The sequence below is a fragment of the Coregonus lavaretus genome (assembly GCF_964263955.1).
Source record: "Coregonus lavaretus genome assembly, contig: HAP1_SCAFFOLD_259, whole genome shotgun sequence".
Classification (NCBI taxonomy): Eukaryota; Metazoa; Chordata; class Actinopteri; order Salmoniformes; family Salmonidae; genus Coregonus; species Coregonus lavaretus.
The window spans coordinates 58901-70375 of record NW_028160020.1 but is presented as its reverse complement, the minus strand read 5'-3'; the positions used below and the strand labels follow the sequence as shown (position 1 = coordinate 70375).

The 11475-nt window shown below is 46.4% G+C and overlaps 1 protein-coding gene across 1 annotated transcript; it reads left to right on the top strand.

Moving 5' to 3' along the window:
* Nucleotides 1-1295: 1295 nt before the first annotated feature.
* Nucleotides 1296-2087, top strand: LOC311122267 (neurotrophin-3-like; the record flags this gene model as incomplete). The annotated part of the gene is made up of 1 exon (XM_084196656.1): nt 1296-2087. Exon 1 carries the CDS (start codon nt 1311-1313, stop codon nt 2085-2087), a length of 777 nt encoding a protein of 258 aa, XP_084052782.1. The 5' UTR covers nt 1296-1310.
* Between the last annotated feature and the right edge of the window lie 9388 nt (nt 2088-11475).

Here is an 11475-nt window from a genome sequence, read left to right as displayed (position 1 = left end):
ATATTCTGTGTCCTCTACACCACAGATCTTACAGGTGAATCTAGTGATGTAGTTATTGATTACAGGTGATTGATAACTGATATTCTGTCTCCTCTCCTCCACAGATCTTACAGGTGAATCTAGTGATGTAGTTATTGATTATAGGTGATTGATAACTGATATTCTGTGTCCTCTACACCACAGATCTTACAGGTGAATCTAGTGATGTAGTTATTGATTACAGGTGATTGATAACTGATATTCTGTGTCCTCTACACCACAGATCTTACAGGTGAATCTAGTGATGTAGTTATTGATTATAGGAGATTGATAACTGATATTCTGTGTCCTCTACACCACAGATCTTACAGGTGAATCTAGTGATGTAGTTATTGATTATAGGAGATTGATAACTGATATTCTGTGTCCTCTACACCACAGATCTTACAGGTGAATCTAGTGATGTAGTTATTGATTACAGGTGATTGATAACTGATATTCTGTGTCCTCTACACCACAGATCTTACAGGTGAATCTAGTGATGTAGTTATTGATTATAGGAGATTGATAACTGATATTCTGTGTCCTCTACACCACAGATCTTACAGGTGAATCTAGTGATGTAGTTATTGATTACAGGTGATTGATAACTGATATTCTGTGTCCTCTACACCACAGATCTTACAGGTGAATCTAGTGATGTAGTTATTGATTATAGGAGATTGATAACTGATATTCTGTCTCCTCTCCTCCACAGATCTTACAGGTGAATCTAGTGATGTAGTTATTGATTATAGGTAATTGATAACTGATATTCTGTCTCCTCTCCTCCACAGATCTTACAGGTGAATCTAGTGATGTAGTTATTGATTACAGGTGATTGATAACTGATATTCTGTGTCCTCTACACCACAGATCTTACAGGTGAATCTAGTGATGTAGTTATTGATTACAGGTAATTGATAACTGATATTCTGTCTCCTCTCCTCCACAGATCTTACAGGTGAATCTAGTGATGTAGTTATTGATTATAGGTGATTGATAACTGATATTCTGTGTCCTCTACACCACAGATCTTACAGGTGAATCTAGTGATGTAGTTATTGATTACAGGTGATTGATAACTGATATTCTGTGTCCTCTACACCACAGATCTTACAGGTGAATCTAGTGATGTAGTTATTGATTATAGGAGATTGATAACTGATATTCTGTGTCCTCTACACCACAGATCTTACAGGTGAATCTAGTGATGTAGTTATTGATTACAGGTGATTGATAACTGATATTCTGTCTCCTCTACTCCACAGATCTTACAGGTGAATCTAGTGATGTCCATGTTGCTGTATGTGTTGTTCCTAGTGTACCTCTATGGTATCCAGGCAACGCACATGGAGCGCCAGCAGCCCCCACCCACCCAGGACCCCATCAACTCCCTCATCATCCAGCTGTTGCAGGCGGACCTGACCCGCGGCCGGGGGAGACAGGGGGAGGGCCAGGACGGGCGGGCCCAGGACACATCGCCACCGGTGGGCCTGGACGACACTAAATTCCTGGATAGGCGGAGCACGCTGTACCAGCCAATGGCAGGCCTGTCGTCCGACCTGCTGCTGCAGCAGAAAAACTCCAACTCTCCCCGGGTCCTGCTGAGTGAGCGGGCGCCCCTGCAGCCTCCTCCGCTCTACTCCATAGATGACTACGTGGGCAGCTCTGATGGAACCAACAAGACACGCAGGAAGAGATACGCAGAACACAAGAGCTACCGCGGGGAGTTCTCCGTCTGTGACAGCGAATCACAGTGGGTGACAGACAAGACAAATGCTATGGACATCAGGGGTCGTCAGGTCACCGTCCTGGGTCAGATAAAGACGGGGACCACCGACAGCAGCTTTGTTAAGCAGTACTTCTATGAGACCAAGTGTCGGACTGCCAAACCTTTTAAGAGCGGCTGTCGCGGCATCGATGACAAGCACTGGAACTCACAGTGTAAGACGTCTCAGACGTACGTCAGAGCTCTGACACAGGACCGGACCTCTGTGGGCTGGCGCTGGATACGGATAGACACTTCCTGTGTCTGCGCGTTGTCACGGAAACACCGCAGGACGTAAACACACACAACCCGACCACTGAGACGTTATGGAATGTATTTCCTTATGGTGAGGGGGGGGGGGGGGGGGGCTGTACATATAAATTATTATTTAAGTTATATGAAAGGCTATATGATATATAAATATATTTGTGTTATTTATTGAAGTCATCATCAAAGGAAAATCAAAAAAAAGAAAACTATGAACTCCTATGAGAATCGACCATGCGGCTCCACAGGCACCACACAGCCTAGCATCTTCAGACACAGACCATAGGACAGTACAGCCTAGCATGGAGAGACTCTACCATTGGGCTGGACAGTACAGCCTAGCGTGGAGAGACTCTACCATTGGGCTGGACAGTACAGCCTAGCATGGAGAGACTCTACCATTGGGCTGGACAGTACAGCCTAGCATGGAGAGACTCTACCATTGGGCTGGACAGTACAGCCTAGCATGGAGAGACTCTACCATTGGGCTGGACAGTACAGCCTAGCATGGAGAGACTCTACCATTGGGCTGGACAGTACAGCCTAGCGTGGAGAGACTCTACCATTGGGCTGGACAGTACAGCCTAGCGTGGAGAGACTCTACCATTGGGCTGGACAGTACAGCCTAGCATGGAGAGACTCTACCATGGGGCTGGACAGTACAGCCTAGCATGGAGAGACGACGTGCCTTGTTGATAAAACATAGAGGATAGGACATCACTAGGGGATATGACATCACCAGGTGTGGAGTACAGGATCTACACTGTCATCCAGCTCATTCTATGACATCGCTGCTCTGACTGTTGAAAACAGAAATCTGGACCAAACGTTGATGTGGACTAAATATGTACTCTATGGATATATGGACAAACCACACACATGTGCTGACATACAACCGACATGTACTGTCACCCAGTAGGACAGACACGTTTGGGTTTCCATGATGTAGTAACTGATGGTTTTGCTGTATCATCCAGGCTCAATACATGAGGTCTGATATGGTGCTTTTGTACCAGACACATGGGTGGCCTCTGGCCTTTAAGAGATGTGGCTGTAGGAGAGGCTGGGCAGTATGTATGGAGCAGGTCTGTCTGTCCTCATTAGGTCATGTTCCACTAATGTTATCAGGACCAAAGCCCCCCCCCCTCCTCTCTGTTAATCTGGTCCTGTCTGACCGTCTCCAACCTCTAACCCTAAAGCACCTCTAACCTCTAACCCTAAAGCACCTCTAACCTCTAACCCTAAAGCACCTCTAACCTCTAACCCTAAAGCACCTCTAACCTCTAACCCTAAAGCACCTCTAACCTCTAACCCTAAAGCACCTCTAACCTCTAACCTCTAACCCTAAAGCACCTCTAACCTCTAACCTCTAACCTCTAACCCTAAAGCACCTCTAACCTCTAACCTCTAACCCTAAAGCACCTCCAACCTCTAACCCTAAAGCACCTCTAACCTCTAACCTCTAACCCTAAAGCACCTCTAACCTCTAACCTCTAACCTCTAACCCTAAAGCACCTCCAACCTCTAACCCTAAAGCACCTCCAACCTCTAACCCTAAAGCACCTCTAACCTCTAACCCTAAAGCACCTCTAACCTCTAACCTCTAACCTCTAACCCTAAAGCACCTCTAACCTCTAACCCTAAAGCACCTCTAACCTCTAACCCTAAAGCACCTCTAACCCTAAAGCACCTCTAACCTCTAACCCTAAAGCACCTCCAACCTCTAACCTCTAACCTCTAACCCTAAAGCACCTCTAACCTCTAACCCTAAAGCACCTCTAACCTCTAACCTCTAACCTCTAACCTCTAACCCTAAAGCACCTCTAACCTCTAACCTCTAACCCTAAAGCACCTCTAACCTCTAACCCTAAAGCACCTCTAACCTCTAACCTCTAACCTCTAACCCTAAAGCACCTCTAACCTCTAACCCTAAAGCACCTCTAACCTCTAACCTCTAACCTCTAACCCTAAAGCACCTCTAACCTCTAACCCTAAAGCACCTCTAACCTCTAACCCTAAAGCACCTCTAACCTCTAACCCTAAAGCACCTCTAACCCTAAAGCACCTCTAACCTCTAACCCTAAAGCACCTCTAACCTCTAACCCTAAAGCACCTCTAACCTCTAACCTCTAACCCTAAAGCACCTCTAACCTCTAACCCTAAAGCACCTCTAACCTCTAACCTCTAACCTCTAACCCTAAAGCACCTCTAACCTCTAACCCTAAAGCACCTCTAACCTCTAACCTCTAACCTCTAACCCTAAAGCACCTCTAACCTCTAACCCTAAAGCACCTCTAACCTCTAACCTCTAACCCTAAAGCCTTCTCCAACCCTAAAGGGTTAGAGGTTATAGAGTGGAGATGGCTTTAGGGTTAGAGGTTAGAGAGTGGATGTGGCTTTAGGGCAGTGGTGTAAAGTACTTAAGTAAAAATACTTTAAAGTACTACTTAAGTAGTTTTTTGTGGTATCTGTACTTTACTATTTATATTTTTGACAACTTTTACTTTTACTTCACTACATTCCTAAAGAAAATAATGTACTTTTTACTCCATACATTTTCCCTGACAACCAAAAGTACTCGTTACATTTTGAATGCTTTGCAGGACAGGAAAATGTTCAAATTCACGCACCTATCAAGAGAACACATGGTCATCCCTACTGCCTCTGATCTGGCAGACTCACTAAACACACATGCATCTTTTGTAAATAAAGTGTTGGAGTGTACCCCTGGCTATCTGTACATTTTAAAATCAAGAAAATGGTGCTGTCTGCTTTGCTTAATATAAGCAATTTTAAATGATTTATACTTTTACTGATTTTAGCAATTACATGTACTTTTGATACTTAATTATATTTAAAACCAAATACTTTTAGACTTTTACTCAAGTAGTATTTTACTGGCTGATTTTCACTTTTACTTGAGTAACTTTCTATTAAGGTATCTATTTTTTTTACTCAAGTATGACAATTGGGTACTTTTTCCACCACTGCTTTTCCACCACCAACTTCTAACCCTGGTGAATCCTCAACTTGACCTCTATGTGTGGTGACACCACCACCCTGGTAGAACCTGTTAGAACCTAGTAGAACCTGGTAGAATCTAGTAGAACCCAGGAGAACCCAGTAGAACCTGGTAAAGCTCTGTGGTGGGGAGGGCAAGCAGCAGGTAGGTCGTCCTGTAGGAAGTGGTGCAGTGAGTGTTGAGGTGTTGAGGCAGGTCAGCAGGTAGGTCGTCCTGTAGGAAGTGGTGCAGTGTGTGTTGAGGTGTTGAGGCAGGTCAGCAGGTAGGTCGTCCTGTAGGAAGTGGTGCAGTGAGTGTTGAGGTGTTGAGGCAGGTCAGCAGGTAGGTCGTCCTGTAGGAAGTGGTTCAGTGAGTGTTGAGGTGTTGAGGCAGGTCAGCAGGTAGGTATCAGGCCCACATCAGACCGTGACATAGCTAATGACATGGTGTCTTAGGGAGTGGAAAGCTGCCTAAGGAAATGTTCATATGAGCAGAGCTAGGATTGAAACCCCTAAACTGCCGTGTAAGATGCTTTACTACAGGCCAAGCCCAGCCTCAGATCACACTTTGTCCGGTGGGCTTTTACCTAAATCATGCATTGATGTCATTTGGAAGTCTGGAGGACAGAGTTGTGTGTTGCATAAGTCCTCAGACTTTCTGTGAGCTACTAGGTCTGACAGCCATGCCAGAGATCTATGCATAGTATTCATAACACTTCCAGGTCAGAGGTTAGAGTTTAGAGGTCAGTTGGTTCAGGCTCACACACTAAATCTGACACCTGTCTATCAAACTAGCCCTAACCCTACCTAACCCAGACCCTTAACCCTACCTGAGGGGCAGAGGTCAGGGTCAGAGAACACTGAGAAGACCTGTCAACCTCAACGTTCTGGGAGGAACATCCACACAACCACCTCATAACATCTACACAATCGTCACAGAACATTCACACAACCATCACAGAACATTCATACAAACATCTCGTAACATTCATACAACCATCTCATAACATTCATACAACCATCTCATAACAGTCATACAACCATCACAGAACATTCATACAACCATCACAGAACATTCATACAACTATCACAGAACATTCATACGGCCATCACAGAACATTCATACAACCATCACAGAACATTCATACACCCATCTCAGAACATTCATACACCATCTCATAACATCCATACAACCATCTCATAACATCCATACAACCATCACATAACATTCATACAACCATCACAGAACATTCATACACCCATCTCAGAACATTCATACACCCATCTCAGAACATTCATACGCCCATCACAGAACATTCATACAACCATCACAGAACATTTACACAAATTGTAAAATTCCATCCCACAGCCCACAGGCACATAGATACAGCTCAACCAGACCAACTCAGACAGCTGACACAGAGTTAACTAAGTTAATACAGATTTGACTCAGGCAGGGGGACTGACAGACTAACGGAGTAAGGAATGAGAGCTTGAGCCAGAGATTCTCCAACTGCAGTGGGATTGTAAAGCTAAAGGATGTTGATACAGGCGCCACTAGAAACCATCTGACCCAAATATAGACCTTTTACAACCTGATAATGGAGCTCCTTTACACCAGGAGAGGAGGAGGAGAGGGGGAGAGGAAGGGGGGATTCAGAGAACAGGGAAATATCAGAAGGGTGTAACCACTGACCTTTATCATGGAACAGAGAAGGGGTTCTAAGAGGCTGATTGACAGCAGAGACCCGGGGGTGGAAACAGAGAGGGGGTTAGAACCAATTACCTACAGGGTGGAAACAGAGAGGGGGTTAGAACCAATTACCTACAGGGTGGAAACAGAGAGGGGGTTAGAACCAATTACCTATAGGGTGGAAACAGAGAGGGGGTTAGAACCAATTACCTACAGGGTGGAAACAGAGAGGGGGTTAGAACCAATTACCTACAGGGTGGAAACAGAGAGGGGGTTAGAACCAATTACCTACAGGGTGGAAACAGAGAGGGGGTTAGAACCAATTACCTACAGGGTGGAAACAGAGAGGGGGTTAGAACCAATTACCTATAGGGTGGAAACAGAGAGGGGGTTAGAACCAATTACCTACAGGGTGGAAACAGAGAGGGGGTTAGAACCAATTACCTACAGGGTGGAAACAGAGAGGGGGTTAGAACCAATTACCTACAGGGTGGAAACAGAGAGGGGGTTAGAACCAATGACTTATAGGGTGGAACAGAGAGGGGGTTAGAACCAATTACCTACAGGGTGGAAACAGAGAGGGGGTTAGAACCAATTACCTACAGGGTGGAAACAGAGAGGGGGTTAGAACCAATTACCTATAGGGTGGAACAGAGAGGGGGTTAGAACCAATTACCTATAGGGTGGAACATCATTGTTGCATTGTTCTCCTGTGATGACAGTTCTCCTGTGATAACAGCTGGAGAAGAACTGGCCACCCATACCATTACAGATAGGAGTTATCCCACAGACCTATACCACCCATACCATTACACATAGGAGTTATCCCACAGACCTATACCACCCATACCATTACAGATAGGAGTTCTCCCACAGACCTATACCACCCATACCATTACAGATAGGAGTTCTCCCATAGACCTTTACCACCCATACCATTACACATAGGAGTTCTCCCACAGACCTATAACACCCATACCATTACAGATAGGAGTTCTCCCACAGACCAATACCACCCATACCATTACAGATAGGAGTTCTCCCACAGACCTATACCACCCATACCATTACAGATAGGAGTTCTCCCACAGACCAATACCACCCATACCATTACAGATAGGAGTTATCCCACAGACCTATACCACCCATACCATTACAGATAGGAGTTCTCCCACAGACCTATACCACCCATACCATTACAGATAGGAGTTCTCCCACAGACCTATACCACCCTGCCTTTCTACAACACACACTAATACACTTCCATACACAGCAATACACCTGGACAGGGCTGAGACTGTACCCACCTGGACAGGCCTGAGACTGTACCCACCTGGACAGGCCTGAGACTGTACCCACCTGGACAGGCCTGAGACTGTACCCACCTGGACAGGCCTGAGACTGTACCCACCTGGACAGGCCTGAGACTGTACCCACCTGGACAGGCCTGAGACTGTACCCGCCTGGACAGGCCTGAGACTGTACCCACCTGGACAGGCCTGAGACTGTACCCACCTGGACAGGCCTGAGACTGTACCCACCTGGACAGGCCTGAGACTGTACCCACCTGGACAGGCCTGAGACTGTACCCACCTGGACAGGCCTGAGACTGTCCCCCCCCACAGAGGATCTCCTACATACAGTGTTGATGCTGTAGTTGATAGTGGAACCCATTGGATGTTCTGTCATATGGTTTCTATTGGTTTTGATTACATTGAACTGCCCTGCTGTTACCAGGCTAACTCAATGTCACTATTGCTGCTTCAAACCACTTGGTATTTAAAGCCACGTATAACGCAAGTGCTGAATCCAATGCATTTCCTGGACAAGGACTGTTGTTTTGTTGTTCTGTAGAGTTCCCAGCTATTTAATGACAAGAATGTGCCAAAAATACCACATTTAAGAACAGCTAAAGGATACGTGCCCCCCGACCCCCCCTATCCAGGCTGTAAGACTGAAGTCAATGTGACAAAACAGATGCGTTTTAGTGAAGACTCTGTTGGATGGTAGTTGTTCTGTTAGCGACCTGTTAGATGGCTGGTGTAACCTGCCTGTACTGCCTGTACTGTGTTCTGAACTGTCTGTCTGTCTGTTACTCTGTCAGTCTGTTACTCTGTCAGTCTGTCTGTCTGTCAGTCTGTCTGTCTGTTACTCTGTCTGTCTGTTACTCTGTCTGTCTGTCTGTTATGCTGTCTGTCTGTTACTCTGTCTGTTACTCTGTCAGTCTGTCAGTCTGTCTGTTACTCTGTCTGTTACTCTGTCAGTCTGTCAGTCTGTCTGTTACTCTGTCTGTCTGTTACTCTGTCAGTCAGTCTGTCTGTCTGTTACTCTGTCAGTCTGTCTGTCTGTCTGTTACTCTGTCAGTCTGTCAGTCAGTCTGTCTGTCTGTTACTCTGTCAGTCTGTCTGTCAGTCTGTCTGTCAGTCTGTCAGTCTGTGTGGTGAAACATGAATAAACATATGACAATGTTTTCTATAACTCAGTCTCTACCTGTGTGTGTTATTACTGAGATACATCCTGTGGGTCTGTGACTGTCCAGCAGTAGGTTCCAATCACAGAGAGAGACAGAAAGAGGCAGGGAAAAGGAGGGAGGGAGGGAGGGAGGGAGAGCCTGGGAGGGAGGGAGAGCCTGCCAGAGAGGGAGAGAGGGAGAGAGGGAGGGAGAGAGGGAGGGAGGGAGGGACTGCGAGGGAGGGAGGGAGGGAGGGAGAGCCTGGGAGGGAGGGAGGGACTGCTAGAGAGGGAGAGAGGGAGAGAGGGAGGGAGGGAGGGACTGCGAGGGAGGGAGGGAGGGAGGGAGGGACTGCGAGGGAGGGAGAGAGGGAGGGAGGGAGAGAGGGAGGGAGGGAGGGACTGCTAGAGAGGGAGGGAGCTAGAGAGGGAGGGAGGGAGAGAGGGAGGAAGGGAGGGACTGCTAGAGAGGGAGAGAGGGAGAGAGGGAGGGAGGGAGGGACTGCGAGGGAGGGAGGGACTGCGAGGGAGGGAGGGAGGGACTGCTAGAGAGGGAGAGAGGGAGGGAGGGAGAGACCGCTAGAGAGGGAGAGAGGGAGGGAGGGAGGGACTGCGAGGGAGGGAGGGAGGGAGGGAGAGCCTGCCAGAGAGGGAGGGAGAGAGAGAGGGAGAGAGGGAGGGAGGGACTGCTAGAGAGGGAGGGAGGGACTGCTAGAGAGGGAGGGAGGGAGAGAGAAAGAGAGGGAGGGAGGGAGAGAGAAAGAGTAGAGAGAGAGAGGGAAAGACAGAAAGGTAAAGAGAGGGAGAGGTAGAGAGGTAGAGAGAGTGAAAGAGAAGTAGAGAGAGAGAGAGCAAATCAGCCGTGGTTTGTTTAACAGGGGAGAATATGACCTTTACTGCAGAGAGGAGAGAGAGATAGGAGGGACTGACAGGGGAGAGAGAAGGGACAGAGACTGCAGCAGGACTGCAGTACCCATCACCAGTCCCATTCCAGCCTGACCCAGCCCAACTCCTCTCCCCCATCAGTATGTTGACCTAGCCCAGCCACAGCCCCTCTCCCCTAGACCTATAGCCATTTACATTTTAGTCATTTAGCAAACGCTCTTATCCAGAGCCACTTACAGTTAGTAAGTGCATACATATTTTTTCTTCATACTGGTCCCCAGTGGGAAACGAACCCACAACCCTGGCGTTGCAGACGCCATGCTCTACCAACTGAGCTACACGGGACTACCCCAGGCTCTCTCCCCCAGCTCCAGTCCAGCCCTGCGGATTGAGGTCAGAGATTTGGGCAAACTGCGTCTCCAGTATACAGTCCTGCTGAGTTGGGAATTGGGCTCCCCCCGTCAATCCTCAACTCCCCATCCCCCTCTCCGTTCCTCCCCCCCCTGCCTGCCGCCCAGCAACGCCCCACCCACAGCAGGAACAGGAAGTCCATCAGCAGTGAGCAACAACACAAGCTGTCTGTCTATTAATATCAGGAGTGTGAAGTCTTCCATTGCGTTCCAAATGGCATCCCATTCCCTATATAGTGCACTACTATTGACCAGGGCCCTCTGGGAATAGGATGCCATTTGGGCCGCAGCTCTGTGTTTCCTGGAATAGCCGTGACAATAGTTAAAGAAGACATAAGCCTCTCAGAGAGATAACACTCATCCCTGTTAAGACTCCCTCCTGACAACAGGCTCTGACAAGTCACTCCAGGTCAACTGACACCCTGTTAATAGTAGTGAATGGGTGATATAACTAGCTAGTGGAATATTATAATAGGTGATATAACTAGCTAGTAGAATATTATAATAGGTGATATAACTAGCTAGTAGAATATTATAATAGGTGATATAACTAGCTAGTGGAATATTATAATAGGTGATATATTGTAACTAGCTAGTAGAATATTATAATGGGTGAAATAACAAGCTAGTGGAATATTATAATGAGTGAAATAACTAGCTAGTGGAATATTATAATGGGTGATATAACTAGCTAGTAGAATATTATAATGGGTGAAATAACTAGCTAGTAGAATATTATAATAGGTGTTATAACTAGCTAGTGGAATATTATAATAGGTGATATATTGTAACTAGCTAGTAGAATATTATAATGGGTAATATAACTAGCTAGCTGAATATTATAATAGGTGATATAACTAGCTAGTAGAATATTATAATAGGTGATATATTGTAACTAGCTAGTGGAATATTATAATAGGTGATATAACTAGCTAGTAGAATATTATAATGGGTGATATAACTAGCTAGTGGAATATTTG